This window comes from Artibeus jamaicensis, unplaced genomic scaffold, assembly GCF_021234435.1.
Source record: "Artibeus jamaicensis isolate MK-2021 breed Jamaican fruit bat unplaced genomic scaffold, CSHL_Jam_final contig_1998, whole genome shotgun sequence".
Lineage (NCBI taxonomy): Eukaryota > Metazoa > Chordata > Mammalia > Chiroptera > Phyllostomidae > Artibeus > Artibeus jamaicensis.
In genome coordinates, this window is record NW_026521407.1 from 3,211,612 (window position 1) to 3,230,007 (window position 18,396).

The 18,396-nt window shown below is 50.6% G+C and overlaps 2 protein-coding genes across 8 annotated transcripts in view; both read right to left on the reverse strand.

Annotated features, from left to right (window-relative positions):
* Positions 1 to 1,271: 1,271 nt before the first annotated feature.
* Positions 1,272 to 8,150, reverse strand: SLC35B1 (solute carrier family 35 member B1). 2 transcript variants are annotated; one of them, XM_037149968.2, is made up of 9 exons: positions 7,929 to 8,150; positions 7,140 to 7,243; positions 6,395 to 6,525; positions 6,079 to 6,109; positions 5,347 to 5,504; positions 4,342 to 4,468; positions 3,260 to 3,366; positions 2,967 to 3,120; positions 1,272 to 1,504 (listed from the first exon to the last, which is right to left on the reverse strand). In XM_037149968.2, the coding sequence occupies exons 1-9, from the start codon at positions 8,132 to 8,134 to the stop codon at positions 1,452 to 1,454; spliced, it is 1,071 nt and encodes a 356-aa protein (XP_037005863.2). In that variant the 5' UTR covers positions 8,135 to 8,150; the 3' UTR covers positions 1,272 to 1,451. The 2 variants fall into 2 exon arrangements, with proteins under 2 accessions (XP_037005863.2, XP_037005864.1); XM_037149969.2 differs by lacking the exons at positions 6,079 to 6,109; positions 6,395 to 6,525.
* Positions 8,151 to 10,429: 2,279 nt separating this feature from the next.
* FAM117A (family with sequence similarity 117 member A) overlaps positions 10,430 to 18,396 on the reverse strand; it is a 61,748-nt gene continuing 53,781 nt past the window's right edge. For all 6 annotated transcript variants that reach the window (XM_037149966.2, XM_037149964.2, XM_037149963.2 and 3 more), the window contains 5 exons: positions 17,711 to 17,821; positions 17,112 to 17,246; positions 15,689 to 15,890; positions 14,350 to 14,500; positions 10,430 to 11,662 (listed from right to left, as the gene is read on the reverse strand). In XM_037149966.2, the coding sequence (XP_037005861.1) occupies positions 11,362 to 11,662; positions 14,350 to 14,500; positions 15,689 to 15,890; positions 17,112 to 17,246; positions 17,711 to 17,821 (900 nt within the window). In that variant the 3' untranslated portion in view covers positions 10,430 to 11,361. The remainder of the gene's footprint in view (positions 11,663 to 14,349; positions 14,501 to 15,688; positions 15,891 to 17,111; positions 17,247 to 17,710; positions 17,822 to 18,396) is intronic.

Genomic DNA, 18,396 nt, shown 5'->3' on the forward strand with positions numbered 1-18,396 from the left:
CGGAAAAACTCTTTTCTCAAGGAGTTCAAGATGAGAGGGGGCCTTGAGGGCCAGAGCTGCAGTGACACCTGGGGCCCCTCGAGAGGGAGATGAGTGCAAATGAGGTAGGGCTTGAAAGGCTGGGCGGGGGGTGGCAAGGCAGGGCTCAGGAAGGAGGCTGGGCTCCCATCTGGAGAGCCCAGGGGCCGGAGCTGCTGAACAGATGGAGTGAAAGTTGCAGCTGGTGGAAATGCACTTTCATGTGTAAAGCGCGGTCCCCGGAGGATCGAGATTTCCAGCTCTGAAGGCAGCAGTGGGCAGGTGGCGGCATGCCACGCTCCGCCTCCTCTCCCCAAGGCCGCCCAGAACACTCGACAGCAGCTCTGTGCCAGGACTCGGCCACCCTGCCTTCCGCCAGCATCCCTTTTCAACAGAGAGAAGCTGGCAAGCTGACACCTTGCCACCGCCAGGACGGCAGAGGACTGCAATGCTTTGGCAGCTGAAGGGGGCAGGGAGATAGGAAGGATTAATCCAGCGTCCCCAGGAGGGGACCAGGTGGACTGAGAACAGAGAGATGGAGAGGGATGGAGAGGGAATGCAACGTCCCAAAGCTGTCCGTGACATACATATCGGGTCTCCACTCTTGGGTGAGCTTTGGGGGAAGGGAAGGCAGTGGGAAAATGTGAGCACACAGCGGACTCTGAGGCTCTGGGCTCAATTTACCCCAACTTCAAGAGCAGTTTCTTGACCTGGCTGGTGGCTCCGTTAGTTGGAGCATCGTCCCATATGCCAAAACGTTGTAAATTCAATCCCTGAGGGCGGTACCTGGTCTGGGAGCATAAAGGAGGCAAATGATTGATGTTTCTCTCTCCTGCCCCTTTCCGCTCTCTAAAAACAGTGAATATATCCTTGGGTGAGAATATAAAAAATGTTTTTAAAGAAAAACTTCTTGAGGGGAGAATATATATAATTTTTTAAAGAGAAATATTTGCCCACCAGAGCTTTAAGAGAGAAAGTGATTTTTTTTACACTCTATGGCTCAAACACAGCCACCTGTCCTGGCCTATTTAGACCTTCACCTGGGGGAATGGAGAACGCGAGCACAGCTACACAATCTATTAAAGTTCCTCCCTGTAACGGTCAGGCTCTTGAAGGAATCAGCCACCGACTGGGTTAACCACACTGACAGGCAGCAGCGTGGGCAGCGACCATTGGGCTCTGCCGCGTCCCTCTCTCTCTTTTTGCAGTGGGCTGCGCTCTGGGTCATCGAGAACAGAAAACTGCCAACTCTGTCTTGTTAAAATCCAAGTACTTTTTTTAGAATATGTGATTTTGTTTCCTTTAAAAAAGAACAAAAACAAAAACAGACTGGAGCCCAGTCCTTTATCCCCATTGTGTCCATTTTCCCAAGAGATAGCACTATGTGAGATAATAACTTAAATACTCCTGCAGTGGAGGCCATCTCTCTCTTCCTAGTGGGATGTCTTCTTGGCTCCTTTTCCAAATTTGGCATCAAGACCGAGACCTACGAAAAAGGAGAAAATGGGCTGAGCATTATGGAGAAAAATAAAACCTACTAATGATTTGGGGGAAAAGAAAAGGTCGGCAAGGCTCCCCAAAACTGGGGCTTTAAGTCAAACTAGTTCCCAAACATGGGTTTTATAAAGCTCCCTCAGAGAGAGAGAATGGCATCAAATCAATCACCAAGACACCAGTAACTATGCGTGTGCGCGTGCGCGCACCCACACGCGCAGCAAGAATGAAAGAAACATAAGAGTCAGGATTTCTAAGCTTGTCCTCTCAGCTCATCCATAGCAAGCATAAACAGGGAGTAAATACAATGATTTGACCCTGTTCAGTGTCTGGGGAGGCCTGAGTCACTGAAAGTCACTAAAATGACATGCTCATTAAGAAGGCTGGATTAGAGGTAACGCTTCCTTTCTTCTTTTAAAAAAGGTGAATTCCCATGTCTCATGCATGGCATGGGAATTCTACTTCTGGGTATTTCTCCAAAGAAAATGAGAACACTGATTCCAAAAAATATGTGTTATTGCAAGATTATTTACAATAACCAAAACCATGGAAGCAACCAGATGTCTATCCATCAATAGATGAATCGATAACGTAGATGTGATACACACATACACACACATTTACGTATGTGATATAATAGACTATCACTTAGTAATAAAAAATGAATGAAATCAAATCTTGCCATTTGCAACAACAATGGATGGACCTAGCGGGTGTTATACTAAGTGGAGTAAGTCAGAGAAGACAAATATGCCCTGGCTGGTGTGGCTCAGTGGACTGAGTGCTGGCCTGCGAACCAAAGGGTTGCTAGTTTGATTCCCAGTCAAGGCACATGCTGGGGTTTCGGGCCAAGTTCCCAGTAGGGGGCGTGTGAGAGGCGACCACACTCTGATGTTTCTCTCAATTCCTCTCTAAAAATAAGCAAAATCTTAAGAAAAAAGAACGACAAATACTGTATGATTTCAGTTCTACGTGGAATCTTAAAAAACCGAAACAAACAAAACAAAACAAAAATAGACTCTAGAATCAAAGAAAAAAACAGGTGGTTGTCAAAGGGGAAGGGGGATGGGTAGATGGGTGAAAAAGGCGAAGAGGAATGAGCGGTATCAACTTCCAATGAGAGAACAAGCGAGCCACAGAGACGTGGCGACCGGCACAGGAGACGCAGACAGTAACAGTGGAATAACCAGGCAAGGTGACGGACGGTTACTAGACGTAGCGCGGTGACCACACTGTCAGGCACGAAGATGCTGCATTGTTATGCTCCGTACCCGAAACCAACATACTGTTGTACGCCAACTACACTGTCATTAAAAAAAACCTTGTTTTAAGTTTTCCCTAAAATAACTAAATCAACTTCATACATGTATGAGTAAATTTTAGAAAAAAACTACTAAAGCTCTGTCACTGTCTCTCTGTGTGGTCCCCAGACGCCTGCGGCGGATGAAACTCACCCAAGAACACAAGCACAGTGCCCACCCACTGCATGGGGCTGATGGGGTTGGCAAAGAGGATCACAGAGGCCAGAATGGTGAAGAACTTCCGGGTCGTGGTGATGATAGAGCAGGTCAAGGGACCGAAATACACAACTGTCATGAAGATGAAGCTCTAGTGGGAGACAGAGAAAGGTGCGGTCAGGCTGGTTCTTGGGTAACTGCCACAAGGTCTTGAGTCTAGACCAGGACATCAGGGCTAAGCCCACCACACCTCTTCTCCCAGCCAAGCCGCCCCCTCTCAAGGCACTCACCTGACCCAGGGCACTGGTCAGGCCGAAGAGCAGGATATTATAGAGGATGGCAGGGTACCTTTCCGCGAAGCTCAGGAACTCCCAGAGCTCCCCAGTGAACAGGATTCCTAGGAAGAAATGGCACAAGATGAACGTTGCATCCGGTGCACCCACACCCTTGCAGACACCCACGGCCGGCCAGCTGAAGTAGTCTGAAAGAGGGTGAGACGTGGGGGATGCACGGAGTGAGCTGTTATTACCCCACCAGGCATCCTTTTCCTATTTTTCTCACTAGAGAAATTAAAGTCTCTTCCAAGGAAGGTTTGAAAGTTAATTAGTTACTTCTGCCAAAAGTGACTGGAAGCAGAGATCCTGAGGTGTTGTGGAGACGCTGATCCGCACCGCCCTAGCTGAAGGCAGTCGAGCGCCGCTCACTTCCAGCCATCAGCAGCCTCCTCCGTGAATGCCAGTGAGTGTTTTTATATGAAAAGGACTTCCTACATGTGCCCAGGTTTGGAAAAGGTTTTATGAGGTACTGATCTAAAAAGCAAATGCATTCACTTTTTAAAAGACTTTGTTTATTTTCAGAGAAAGGGAGGGAGAGACAGAGGGAGAGAAACACTGATGTGTGGTTGCCTGTCGCATGCCCCCAGCTGGGGACCTGGCCTGCAGCCCAAGCATGTGCCCTGACTGGGAATCGAACGGGGTACCCTCTGACTCCCAGCCTGGCACTCAATCCACTGAGCCACACCAGCCTGGGCCAAATGCATTCACTTTTAAGCTATATTCAATATATACCACATACCACTGTCTCGGCTCCCCTAGAGGAGGGCGGGTTCCCAAGGTACCTCTTTGTCCTACCACCACGTGTCTTCCCACATTACCTAGCACGGTATACCCCAGGCTGTGCCAGAACAAGTACCTAGTGCAGCCTGCCAATGAAGGTTTCTCCAGGATAGTTCTTGGGAACTTGGAAATAAGAGCATCTTAGAGTCGAGGCAGGACTTTGGCCCAGGCCAAGTTAGCAACTGGCATCTGAGCAACTGGATAAGGGCAGCCTGCCCTCTGGTGACACACGGAAAGAACAGCAGAAGGGCTCTTACCAGCTCCGAGCAGCAGCGTCGACCAAAGGTTAATGTTCAACATCATGTGGTTGGAGCCTGTCTGGTAATGAGCCCGCATGTGGTCCTGGGAAACACCCGTCAGTCCGTCCAGGGTCAGAGATAATAACTGGGGAAAAAAGGGTGCAACCTGCAGTGAGAAGGCCAACAGTGCTCCTCCCCGGCCCAGGGCCCAGGGCTCTCGTCTTTCTGAGACTCCTCAGAAAGCTGTCACCTTAAGACACAGCCCTGAGAACAAAATGCCGCCATATGGCCATGGGTGGAGGATGGGGAAAAGCCACATGGTTGTAACAGTCAGAACAGGGCAGGAAGCCTACCGCTGTCCAACACAATGCCATGGAGCCTGGTGTCCAGGGCCCCACAGCAGGCTGGGGGGAGCCACACACATTCTTCCATTAAAGCGAGAGAGAGAAAACCTATTCCTAGCAGGCTGGAGGAGAGACTGGATTCTGCGACCACACTGCCTGGACTGGAATCCAGTACAGTGTTAACCACTGACTGCTACTTAACAGTCGGGGGCAAGTGACTTAACCTCTGTGTCCAGTTTCTTTATCTACAAAATGGAGATAATACTACCTATGTTTTAAGGCTACTGTTGTAAAAATTAATCAGTTAGTATGTAAACCACTTGGAACAGTGCCTAAATGCATAGTTAGCAAGACCTACTATATTATTATTTACCTCTGACTCTGGCTTCTGGGTTTCTCAGAAAGCCACAGTGAGAGACACACTACTCCTTGTTCTCATACTCTGCGGTGTCACACCAGCATTTAGACACAAGCCTCTGAGCCGCAGTGAAACATCTCAAGCTTCCCACTGTGGCCTTAGCAGACCCCGGGGCCATGAGGGGTCTGCTAGACCAGAACATGGGGTGAGGAACAACACAACCTCCCTCAAGACCAGTAACTAGCCTTTGCCTGCCACGGTGGGGTTGCTCCTTGGTGAAGATCACTGGAAAGGGCTGCCTCTCCCACCAGGACCACGTACCAGGAGCAGCTCTCCATAGCCAACTGTGTGTTCTTCCATCCCAACTACTTTCTTGGGTTTGTACATGAAAAGGGCCACTCCAGCCACAATTAGCAACACACACAGATACTTGGCCATTGGGTACTTCTTCTTCAAGAGGGTCACTCCAAGGAGCATGACTACAGGGAAGAAAGAGAGGGGAAATTCAGGCCCCCGCAGGCATTGCAAAACCTGACACCCTCTGCCTAGGAGCCAAGAAAAGGTTCACGGGAGAAAAGAATGTCTGAGAAGGAAGGCCTACGGATGATAACAGTAGGGTGTGGGAGGCACCTAGAGAGAGAGGGTTGGGCAACAGGGTTGAACGGAGAGTGTAAGGCAGAGGAAAGGCAGAGAACCAAGATGAAAGGTCCAGCAAGGACCAGGGCAAAGGTGGGGAGAGTGAGGAAGAATGAAAGCTTGAGAGAAAGTAACTCATGCTTAAAATGGGGTTCAGGGTGTTTAATGGCCACGTAAGCACATGGGACACAGAATGACTGACCATGCGAAGCCTTTGGCTCCCAACTTATGCACACCCAACACCAAAGAAACGGACACAGATGACAGGATGGCACAAGGAGGGACACAGGGAAGTCCCGGAGATAGCTATGATAGGGCGGTGCAGCCTGAAGGGACACAGAACTGTAGCGGAGAAGGTGAGAGCTCAGGACAGGGCGAGTGAAGATGGAAAACGGGAGACCACCTTCTTCTGCTTACCTGGAATCGGTTTGCAGGATTTACCAAGGACCTGAAATTAAATTCAGCAAATCATTTCTGAGCATCTGTTGTGTGCCAGGTATTACAACGCTAGGCGCTGCGTTAGGATGAGTCAGTGGGGGCCTGCACCAGAGACCGTGGCCTCAGAAAGCAGCCCTATCGTGGCGACCCACCCCCCACTGAACCTTGGATCTATGGTTCTTCGCACTCTAAAGCTCTCAAACACGCTCTCCTTTTATTTAAGTCACGGACCTATGGTCCTTAGTTCTTTTCAAGTAACATCTGAGCCAACCCTCATCCCATCCTGAGGTTGCACCTGAGTTGGGTAGTTGACGAACTGTAGTGCCGAGTTACTGGAGACCATGGCACCCAGATAGGAGACAGAACAGGCAGCATAGAGCCAGCTCTGGGTTCGGTCCACCCTGGCAGTGTCAAAAAACTGGATCACTGGGAGAAGACAAAAAACAAACAAACAAACAAAAAAAACAGACAAGAAAAACCTGATGGCGAAAACCTAGAATGGACCTCTGAGCCAAAGTCAAAGCCACATGAAAGGAACTTGCCAGTCAAATAAGATAAGAAATACAAGCTATTTTGTCCTCTTGCACTGGGAAATCTCTGTAGATTATTCAATTTCCCAATTCCATCTAAGCTTAACACGAGACCACATCCAGGGCACGGGTGGGGCACGCACTGAGTTCAAGGGACTAGTCAGCCTGCTGCCGGCCCCCAAGGAACAGAGAGAAAAGCGAGAACCGTGTCTGAAGCTGACACATAAAGGAAAATCAAAGGGACAAAGAAAGAATTAAGTGGTCTCCACAGGGATCTGAAGTACAGAAGGCCCATTCTCTGCATGTGTCTGACTCAGGTGGTCTAATTTAAGGAAACAGAGTTTTACCCCGTGCCAAAGTCATGGGTTTTACAGGCTGAACAGAGGGGCTGTGTGAAGTGCAAAAGGGAGTGGGGATCTTGAGAGTTAGACCTTTCAGTTGGACCACTGCCTCATGCCCAGGACACAGAGAGGAGAGAATGTAACAATCGATCACCATCAAGGTACTCACAGATCTTGGCAAACACAGCATTGATTACACACTGGATGAAGACCAAAGTTAAGGCAAAAGTGAACTTCTCCTGCTTGGCTCCCTCCCCATACTTTCCTCTTGTTCTAGGAATAAAATGTATGAGAAAGGGGAGAGATTAGTGAATTTCCCTCACTGTCATTCCCTTGCCTCCCTCAGAGCCAAGGAAAGCTTTGAAATTATCTTGCTTCTCTGAATGTAGGGAGAGTCTGGTAAGGATCCCCGGTCTCATTTACAAAAGGAGTCGATTTTACTGGATTTAGAAAGTAGACATCCTAGTCTGCTAATCCCGTAGCCCAGAACAAGAATATCCATAAAAAATGGAGTTAGGAAAAACGTAGAAAATTAGATGGTGACTCGAGGCACTGCAGGCAGAAGAAATCTGGGCTACAGCATCGAGGCTGAGGGCGAAAGCGTCTGCTGTCTGCAAGCATCTAAGAGTTCCAAGGAGGAACTGGCACAGGTCAAGGAAAACTGTTTGGGAGCATACGTCTTAGCCTGTAAAATCCCGGCCCTTAGAACCAACGGGGGGGGGGGGGGGGGGAGGAATTAAGGGAAGAGAAATCACCGGCTCCCAAGACCAATTTTTGCGTGTTGGACAACTGGGGAGGCTAAGCCGTGCTGCAAAGGTTTTGAAGTGCTGGGAGGCTGAGGGCAAGAGGGAACAGCATAGACAGGAGCCGTGAAGACTACGAGCCCCGCCACGAGCTAGGGGGAGGAGGCAGGGTACTGGAGAATGCCCGCACTTTGCGACCCCTGGGACACGCTCACATCTTTTCCTGCAGGATCCCATAGTAGAAATAGCAGACAAAGACACCGAAGAAGCAAAGCGGCAGGCGCAGCCGGTCGGGCACCAGGGAGCTGCTAGCGGCCATGAGACGCCCGGATGACCCGACCGGAGACCCGCTCACAGCCGGCAGCGGTAGCGGCGGCGACAGCTCCAGTCGGACATCGCCGACCGGCGACAGGGGCCTCATAGGAGCAGCACGCGACTGCCACTCACCAGGGCCCAACAGCCACCGCCAGAACTGCCAGCTCAGAATCGCCGAGGGGAAAACTCCTCAGAACCCAGAAAACGCGTCCAAGGAAAGGAAACCCACCCTGAGACGTTGCTTTCGTCCCTAGTGGCCACGAAATATCGCTGCCCCGGGATAAAGTCTCGCCCTCCAGATTTTTCCGATCAGGCAATTCCGAGGTCAACTGCAACCCGGAGCTCAATGGGGAGACCTACCAGGAAGGCGGACGTGGAGTGATTATGTATAAAGATGTGGAATCCGTCGATTGGCTGCGCTGTGTGAAGACGGGGCAGGGAGGTGGTGCGAGAGGCTGGGAATCGCTTAGTCTTCTGCCTGGTCGGCCGTCAGGCATCTGCTGGGTCCTAACGCCATGAAATTCTTAGCGGAGCCTTAGCGCCCCCTAGCCGCTGCCTAGCGTCATCGACTCTACCCGCTCTACCAAAAGAACGTTCAAGGCCCCGCGTTTGAGAGCAATCCTGCTCCTGCAAAGGCAATTGCATTCACTAGGCTTCCAAGGGCGGCAGGGCTTTTGTCGCAGTTCCTTCACGTCAAAACAAGGCAACCTAAGCACGACTCCTAAATTCCGAGCCTCAGTTTTCTATCTGTAAGCTAGGGATATATAATCAGTAATAGCCACCTGGTCACCTCCTGACTGTTCCAATGAGCTGAGATTTGGGAAAGTATTTTTTACATTGTGAAGTATGCTGTGCACGTTTAAACTGCTATGATTCATTATTCTTTCTCAACCCTAATCTTACTTCCTCACATGCTGGAAATGGAAATGGGAGCTTACTTAAGTGAATTTTCTTTAGGGTCTCACAACTTACCAACTATGGAGCAAACCTTCCCCTTACCCTCTGGACTCTTTCTTATTAATTGAGCTCGTTGGTGGACCTATCCAAGTGTTGGACTTTCACCTGTCGGCGCCAAGAACTAGGGCAAGACTGACCCCAGGTCTTTCCACTACCCACCCAAAACCCTCACATATTTGCGCTGGGGCACAGTTATCTGGGTACAGACTCTCCCCTTCTAGCAGCCTGCTCCTTTGGCACAGCCTCTGGCAAAGGAAGGAAACTCAGGGTAGCACCACACCCATCACTCTGAGCCTGACTCACTAAGACTTTGGGGACTAGGCCAACTACCTTTCAGGGGGAGGGATGAGGTCTGCCCTCAACCCCCTCTCTCCTTTATGATAGTGGGAGAGGAGGGAGCCCCATACATTAGCTCTTGTGTCTTATGTGCTGACACTGATTCAGTATCTTACATGCTGAATGAGTCAGTGATTCCAGGGCACCAAGCAGCAGCTGGGTGAGAGAACTGGGTTCCAGTTTCTAGCTCTACTTCTTCACCAGCTGGGATTTCAAACAATTCATTTGACCTCTGAATCTAGTCTCATCTGAAATTAATGGGAATGTAACAAATGGGAGTGCTGAAGTTAGAAGCATGGCCACTGGATTTAAATGACTCAGTTCCCAATCCCAGCATTGTCTCTGTCTCAGGGGTAAAGTTATTCAGTCTGTCCTTCCTTCCTGTGTACTGTGGGATTTATTGCATTTCTCTAGTTGGGTTGTTTTAATATTGCAATAACATTTTATGCAAGCACTTAATAGGGTTATTGATGTTTAACAAGCCAATGAATTGCAGTGGGGATAGCCGCCTTAGGAGGTTGTCTTGAGGTCTTTCAGATAGCTACCATTGTAGTTATTATGACTGCCGTTGGGGTAGTCAGCTTTTCTTTCATCCATACAAAGGGGATTAATGTGTCTTTTGTGAAAATGCTTTGTAAATTGCAAAACACCCCTCAGAATGTTGGGGTGGTTATTCTTTCCCACTTCCACCAAAAGCCTAAGAACTCCTCCAGGCCTGGCCCTGTAATAGGTGAGAGGCAGCAGCAGGACAGTAACAGTTTCTTCTAGTCAAGAAGCACCCACAGTGTCAACTTGTCTTCCATTGGTCACCCTCCTTTCGTCTCTGGGACCCATTCCCAGGGAGCTTTTCCAGAGTCACTCAAGAAAGAATGACTTCGGCACTGCACCTCCAATGCACTCTGCTCTGAACAGCCTTTCCCTGGACCTACCGTTCATGTGTCCATGCGCAGAATCCAAGCCTAGTGGGTTAAGAACAGGGACTCTGTTCATCTACATCGTTATGTGTTAAGTAAAGGCTCCTCTTAGAGATAAGGATGAAGTGATCAAAGTAATAACCCTCAATCTCCACCCCACTCCCCACCCCCAAATATTGAACAGAACCACAAGCTGCTGGGAATACTTATTTATTTGGTCTATTAACAACAAGATCTGCAAAAAAAAAAAACAACTTCTAAACACAGGATAAGAAAACTTGAACATTAACATTCTTCAATTTTGTGAAGCTCTGCAGTACGGAAAATATACAAACTTCAAACAGCTGCAAAAATAGTGTCTTTGGGAGAAAATAGAGTTTCTACATTGATACAAGAAAAATAGGCATTTTTCTAATCCAGCCCAATCCTGGGGCAGGTGGAGGGCACAGAGTCACCACTGCCACTGAGAGGAATGCCAGCTCTCCCTCCCCCACCCACACCTGGGGCTGGGCAGGCTAGGCTGCTGCGTAAGACAATCTTAGTCAGGATGGGAGCGAGAGGAAAATGCCACTTGGGAAAACATGAGGCTCCCCCTCTGCCAGCAGCTGGATTGGTCAAGTGTTAGGCCCTTTAGGGCTGCTTTGGTCAGCTCCTCCAATGAGAGGGAAGTGTAGGGATGGAGGCTAGGAGGATGGGGGTGTCTGTACTTGGGTCTCCTCTTCTGTATCCGTGGAGGAGAGGGAAAGAAACCTGTGGTGTCCTCTTTCCACTGACCACAGCCAGCTTGCTCCATGACCAGGACAAGGGCCCCATGTACAGTCCCTTGGACACACGCCCAGGTGGGGGGGGACCCAAGACCTTCTGGGTGAGTTTTCCACCAAGTAAGAGGTGGCAAGAACACAGGTGTGACTCGTGAGCTGCCCAGCTGCTAGTGGAGAAGGCAGGTCCCCTCCCATTCGGAGGGGACAGTGTCCGTCAGAAAGAGGACCCAGAGCTTTGACACAATAAATGAAAGTGCTGGAAGGCTGAGAGGGAAGGGCTCCTTTATCGCCCATCTCAGGGGAGCCGGGGACGGGCCTGCCACCAAGGCACTGGTCTCCATGGAAAGGTGGTGGGGGCAGGGCCCTCAGACCACCAGGGAACTCTGGAAAAGCACGGGCTCTTCTGAGGGCGGGCTGTGCTGCCACGGCTCGAATGGCAGCGAGGAGGCCTTGGAGGCCTCTGGATCCTTCCGAGGCGGTGGCCTGGGGCTGGAGGGAGGAAGCGGGGACCCCGGGCTTGAGGGGCAGTTACGGAAGATGAAGCCCATGCTGGGGAAGAGGGGCTTCATCAAGCTGACAGGGCAGAAGGCCGAGCCGGTTGGGTTGAAGTGGACTTTGTTCTTGTCAGGACAGGAAGTCAGGAAGGCTAGGTCAGGACCTGGAGACCTGGAGCACGGAGAAAGAAACACAGACGTACATGTGCACACACACAACCAGTGAGAAGAGATGAGAGATGTCCCAGCGTCCGGGAGGAGAGGAGCTGGGTCTCTGCTCAAACCACATGGTAATTCCACCAAAAGACAGTAAGCTACTGAGCTCTTCACGTTTCAGAAATATAGCTAAACAACAGGAAATCTACTGTAGCTAGAAACAGGAGGGACTGAAGCTAGACAGGAAGAACCTCCTGACCATGTGATTTGAGCAGAGACTAAGGGCTCTCTTCATCGGTGAACAGTGTTTTGGGGGCAGACCCCTTCCCTCAAAGCAGACATCCAGGCAGTGGCTTTGTAAGACTTGGTACAATCTGAAACAGCGCTTCTCCGCCTCAGTACCACCAACACTTTGGGCTGGACAATCTCCGGTTGTACAGCCTGTCCTGAGCATTACAGGGCGTTTAACCGCATCCCTGGCCCCTGCCCACTTGGTGCCAGTAGCAACTGACTGCTCCCCCCCACACAAGCCGTGACAACAAAAATGTCTCCTGACATTGCCAAATGCCCCCTAAGGGTAAAAGTTGGCCCCCATTGAAGTGTACCATCCTAAGAATCTCATTCTTGAGCACACTGGGAAGGTATGAATCTCAAAGCCTTTGCTGGGAGGGAAGGGGAGGGACCATGTGAGCTGGGCGGCCAGGCCTTATAGATCTAGGTTCTCACTCGCTGTGTGGTCTTGGTCCTGGCCTTGGCCTGAACTGTCTCACCTTTAATGTGAGAAGAATTATCCCTACCCTTCTGATCATATAGAGGAAAGGAAAGGATAAAAGGTGAGGTCAGGGAGTTCTAGAATAGCGAATCCATATGATAAAAAAAAAAAGAAGTGTATAACTGCGCGTGTCAGGGGGAAGGAGCTCGACAACCTGCTGGTTGTGAGGATTCTGGGTGAGAAGACCAACGTGCAGGAAGATGGGGAAGCTCTATTGCCAATGGGTCCCATCGACTACCTTTTTCTTTAAGTATAATGTGCATATAGAAAAATGTGTTCGGTGTGTAGCTTAATAAACTGGTAACCATTTCCATCGCAGATTCTAAGAATTCCAAACCCAGGAAGAAGAGGTTGGCACGGAGTAAGAGGTGGAATGAAGTGAAGGCCTGGGGTCCCGAGGACTCCCCACTGGCAGAGTGTCCCCTGACCAAGAGGGTTCAAAAGGACCTTATTTTATAGAGGGGTCGGGAACGGGCAGGAGAGGGAGTGCTCTAGGTGTGTGCACGCACACACAGGGAAGGTGACCAAGTGATGTTTGAGATGACCCTGAACAGCCCCAGCGCCCTGCTGGGCATTCCAGGCACGTCTCAGCGTCGGCAGCCAGGAAGAGGGAACTGTGGCAAAAGAATCACTAAACCCGAGAATTTCCCAGCAGTGAGGCTGACACAATGAAGAGACCCCAGTGAGCTGGGAATGTCCATCCGGTATCTTAGAAAGAAAGTGATAGATCAGCTCCTGTCTTAAAGGGCAGACACCAGGGCAGAAGGCTAGACGAGATGACTTTAAGACCTCTTTCTGAGTCTACAGAAGAATCACGGCAAGCAACCACCCAATTTCCACGAGCATTCCGGGTTGTAATTACTCAGTTATAACGTGGACTGGGAGAGGGCACGAGAGCCCAGAGTCTGCTACACACTCTGGCCTCTTCCCTCCATGAGCCCCAAAAGACCCAGAGTTCCAGAAAGACAACAGGCAACAGTGATGATGCAAGGAACATCCCGGCGGCTCTGGTTTTCTCCCTAACCCCTACTCTGGGGTATGTATGTACCACCTGCTAATACTGTGGGTTGTCCTCTCCTTACCTTAGCTAGGAATGGAGTCTGCAGGGTCACAAACCCTGTCCCAGCTAAATGTCCATGCACACACCATGACTCAACTTCCTGACTACCGTGGAAACCACACCTTCCATGGAGGATCTGCCTTAATGATACTAAAGCTGCTGGGGGTGGCGGGGAGAAAGAGGGTGAAATAAGCTCTTAGGGCACCTATCAGAGGAGCTGGCCAAGTGGGCTGCGGAAAGGCCAGCTCTCGTGTCTCTCTGCTGATGGGAGGGAACACAGTGATGAATGGGAGAACAGCTTCTGAACTGTCCAGTTGGGCTCGGGAATATTTCACAGTTCTCTTACTGCTAGGGACTGGAAACTTCTGTCTGGACACTTATGACACCTGAACCACCAAAGCTGCAGGGCATAGATGTGACTCACAAGCAATCGGAAAGTTGTTCAGGTCCCTCTGCCCCTCCGGGGGACGAGGCATTTCTCATCTCTACCTGACAGGAGCTGCTAATATATTCTCTCTCTCTCTCTGATTATGGTCTGGCAAATTCTCACACCTTCCCCAGGGATGGAAAAAAATAGAAGAAACAAAGGGTTTAGGTTTCAAGCTCTTTCCTTTCCAGCTCCTGCTGTGCTTGCGGCTGGCATGTGGGCAGAGAGCAGGTTTCTATGGAGATAATGATAAGCAAAGATTTAAGTGCTCAGAGTAGGTAATGTCAACAAGTTTGATGGTGGAAAATCTGCAGTACCAATAATCTAGAGCTGACAGCACCTCTAGGACGAGAGAGAAAGTCAAGACTGAAGCAGGGCCTGTCGGGCGGGACAACACAGGGCCAACTAACCCCCCATGCCGGTCCCTCCCTCTGGTGTACTCACGTGGCCTCTTCAAACACACGCACTCTCTCACAGCCTTCCGGGGGCTCTCGTTTGAAGACGTAGCTGTGATTGGGCCGAGGGGAGGAGGCAAAGGCAAGGACCGGAGATGGGCTGCCATCTTCAAGGAAGGCTGGGTGGCCTGGAGAGGAGGCTGCAAACAGAACAAGGCTGAGGCCAGTGGAGCTGAAGGAAGGGCGCCATGCTCAGCTCAGGCCCGGGTGCAAAGGGAAGAGGCTGGCAGACATGGTGAGGTTGGGGGCAGGTTGTTTGTCTATATGCTACCTTAAAAGATCTTTGAGGCAGCTTACAAAATACATACCCTGTTACATAGGCCAACTCTCCTCCCCCGCAAAAAAAAACAAAAAAACCCCAATATGAATGATTGGAAAATCAGGTCTAATACCAATTTATATTCCCAGGAGATAAACGGTGATCACAACGCCAAGTCTCAGACTTAAATATGGAAACCTAACTTCTATGTCTCTCTGCCTTCTTCCAAGTCTGCACCACCCTGCTTGCCAACATACCACAGCTTCTTCCTCTCCACAGCCTTGAAAATCTATCCCTTCTTCCAGGAAGAGCTCTTGCACTGACTCAGAGAAGCAATCTTTACTCAACCCCACTCATCGGATAAGATTCCCCTTGCTTTTCACACAGCGAATATACTTTGCCTAGGTTGCAAATATTGACTTTATCTGTATTTATCCCACATTTATTTCTTATTACTCTCTGCTCTGTTTACCTCTGTGTATGGCTGGAGCATGCCCTTGGCCAGCCTACTGCATGGGGTTGCTGTGAGAATCAAATGAGGCGATACAGGCGCTAGTGCTTTATAAGGTGAGAGTCATTACTACTGGGAGCAGGGCCCACAGCTGGTCCTGTGCACGACACAGCAGGGCACAGCTGAAAGTAGAGATTTGGCGTCAGAGAGCCTGGGTCTCCTTCTGGGTCAAACCAGGTGACCACAGGCACGTTCTCTTATTTTATGTCATTTACAGCCACCTTGAGACCTATTGCTCATAATGGGTACCACGGACACCGGAACAGACTCGAGTGCTTTCCAGCCAAAAATGCGGATGGGAGGGAGCACTTCTTTGGATCAGAGTGAGGGTTCAATAAAGTATAGGTACAGGGACTACGTGTAAATGATAAATCAGAATCAATATCAAGGACCATTATTACTACCAATATAACGTACAAAATAAAGATGACTCGCAAAGATATTCTAGTTGGCTAGTAAATAAAACTGCCAGGTCTGAAATTAATTAGAGACAGAAAAGGGAGTGGAGATGCCGCTGCACCCTGAGCAGGTCCTGCCGCCTCGGCCTCCTCAGCTTACCTTTGTCGCTGGGGATGGGTGCCAGCTCCTCAACAGCACCCCGATGCTCTTCATGGCTGGCCTGGCCCGGAGGCTGGGGAGATGCCAGGGGCATGGAGGGAGAGCTGGAGAGGTTGCCAGGCTCCAGGAGGAGGAGGGGGTGATCACAGCTGCCACTCTGGGGGGGAGCTGGGGCACGGTGCCCATCAGGGATATCAAGGATCTGCCAGGGAAAGGGCGGGTAATAACTCTCAGGCCTGTCTCTTCAGGTCTGCAGAGCTGCAGGGACGGTTGGGTCTAATCGGGACACACAGCGACAACAGGACACCATTTCCTCAAGTCACTCCTGATCCCTCCGACCTCAGCCAATCTATGAGAAAGCCCCTCCCATTTCTCTCCTAGCTCTTCATCCTTTTCTCTTGCAGTACCTGCAGATCCATTGTAATTCTATATTTATCTGAATGATTTCTGAGTGTGGCACCCCCTCCAGGCCATAAGCCTCACAAGGGCAGGGACTTTCTATGTGTCAGCCACCAGGACACTGCGACAGCTGCATGATACATATGCAGATCATTGTTGTGTATTAAATATCTCTCCCACCCCGGCTGGTGTAGCTCAGGGAATTGAACACGGGCTGCAAACCAAAGGGTCGCCAGTTCGACTCCCAGTCAGGGCACATGCCTGGTTTGTGGGCCAGGTCCCCAGTGGGGGCGCTCTAGAAGCAACCACACATTGATGTTTCTCTTTCTTCCTCCCTTCTCCTCTCTCTAAAAATAAAAAAATAAAATCTTAAAATAAATAAATAAATACCCCTCCCTTCCCTTCACATTCGATGGTGCTTGTACCCATAACTCACCAAATTCTGTGCACGTTTGTTGGGTATAAAGTCCTACACATACACAAATTTAAAATCAACCAGCAAGTAAATCATAAACTGAGAAGTGTGCACGTAAGAACTATATTCATACTGCCGACCGGCATGCCCTGGTGGTACTGCACCAGTATGGAAATGTGCCTGAGACTGCAGCACAGGCAGTGAATGATTCTGCCTGGGAGTGGGCCAGGGAACAAGGCTGCACGGGGGACCTGGGCATGAGGATGATGAACGTGTACCACCAGGGAGGGGTGCAGGGATGGGAAGCGGTAACGCAGGCAATGAGGTGTGTTCAACTGAGCACAGGGGTGACAGTCCTAGGGCCAAGTACTTGGAACAGTGGGCTGGTGCTTTGGCTGAAGAATGGTGTCTTGCTTATTCCTCCTTTCTGGGACCCTCCTCTCTGCCAACCCCTGCTCCTTCTCTGTCAACTCACCACCTCAATGTGCCCCCCAGGTACAGCCACCCAGCTCTGCTGTAGCCATGGCCTGTGAGTCCCAGAGGGCAAGAGATGCACCTTCCCCCAGACCCAGCCTGACCCGCCTGGCAGCGGCCCTGGGCCCCACTCACCCGCAGCAGCTCCTCCTCACCCTGCTCCCTCACAAACACCTCCTCCAGCTCTTGGTTGAGCCCTTCCAGGCTCCTGTGCAGGCAGGGGCTGAGTCGAAGGACGGGGGACCCTGAGGGGAAGCTGGGAGGTGACGCCTGGGGAGGAAGCAAATGAAGCACTCACTGAAACCCACCAAACCCTGGCCATTGTTGGTTCTGCCCGGGGGTAATGGTCATGTCTACACGGCAACACCAATTGAGTAAAGGAGGGCCGGGTACAGTTACTGACTGCAGTAGGTCCACTCAGTGTGGTTTTCTCCAGAGGTTAGAACTTTGAGAGGTCTGATGATTTTAAAGGTTGCAGGGGCATCACAGCCTCATCGTACAGGAGATGAGGGTGGAGGAGAGAGAAATCAGAACAGTAGGACGCTTTTCCAATGTCATTCACCAAGTCCAAGTCTGCACTAAAGCTTCACCTGGGCACCCCTGTGGCCACAGGGCATGCAGTGTGGTAGGGCTCTGCTACTCAACCGGAGAGGTTCTGCCTACGTGGTGGGTGGGCGGTGGGTGGGGGCTGCGGAGGGTGACAATGGGGAGAGGGCGGGGCAGGAGGAACGTACCCTCAGTGTTCCCCGCACTGCGTGGTCCCCTTGGAGAGGGGAGCCCCGCTCCTTCTCTTTCCCGCTGCGGCTCAGCTTCGTCCTCTGCAGTTGTTGCTTCAACTTGGTAATCTGGTGGCCCAGAGAAACGGAGAGGGGAGGCAGGTGAAGCAGAGCAAAAGGCACCGGGTCCCTCCTCCCAGGCCTGGCTCCGCCAGAGGCCGGTGAACATGCATAGAAGGGAGATGGCAGGTAACTTTCCATCCCACGATGCCTCAGCAGTGCTCGAGCTGGGAGGACAAGCCCGTCAGGTAAGCTGGGCACCTGGTTAATTTGACTGTTTGAGCTTTCAGATTACCGCACATTCCACAGGTGAACCAGTTTCCCCAAACTTTAAAACACACAACGCTGAAACGCTTTTTTTGTCTTTCACCAGTTCCACAGGCATGGAATACTACTCTCTATTCATAGAAATGATGTTTTTGAATTCACCCCCCAGGTACACTCACGACTACCTCAAAGGCCCTGAGACCAGGAAGGATGGAAGGATCCCCCCCCCCCTCCATTTTAACACAGACTGCAGAGCCAGGAGCCAGCTCCACAGGAGGAATATCAGATTCGGTCCCAACTCCCACTTCCTGTAACAGTTATGGATCATCACCAACGATTTTGCCCATCATCCCTGTCACATTTGGAATCCTGGATCT

Bases quoted from the DNA above. Each gene is read 5' to 3' on its own strand.
- SLC35B1 (XM_037149968.2), bottom strand. From the start codon at position 8,134: ATGAGGCCCCTGTCGCCGGTCGGCGATGTCCGACTGGAGCTGTCGCCG. The intron at 5,505-6,078 runs GTAAGCAGAAGA...TCTTCCCTGTAG, and splicing joins ATCCTGCAAACCGATTCCAG to TCATGCTCCTTGGAGTGACC. The intron at 4,469-5,346 runs GTACGTGGTCCT...TTTTTTCCCCAG, and splicing joins GCTATGGAGAGCTGCTCCTG to TTATTATCTCTGACCCTGGA.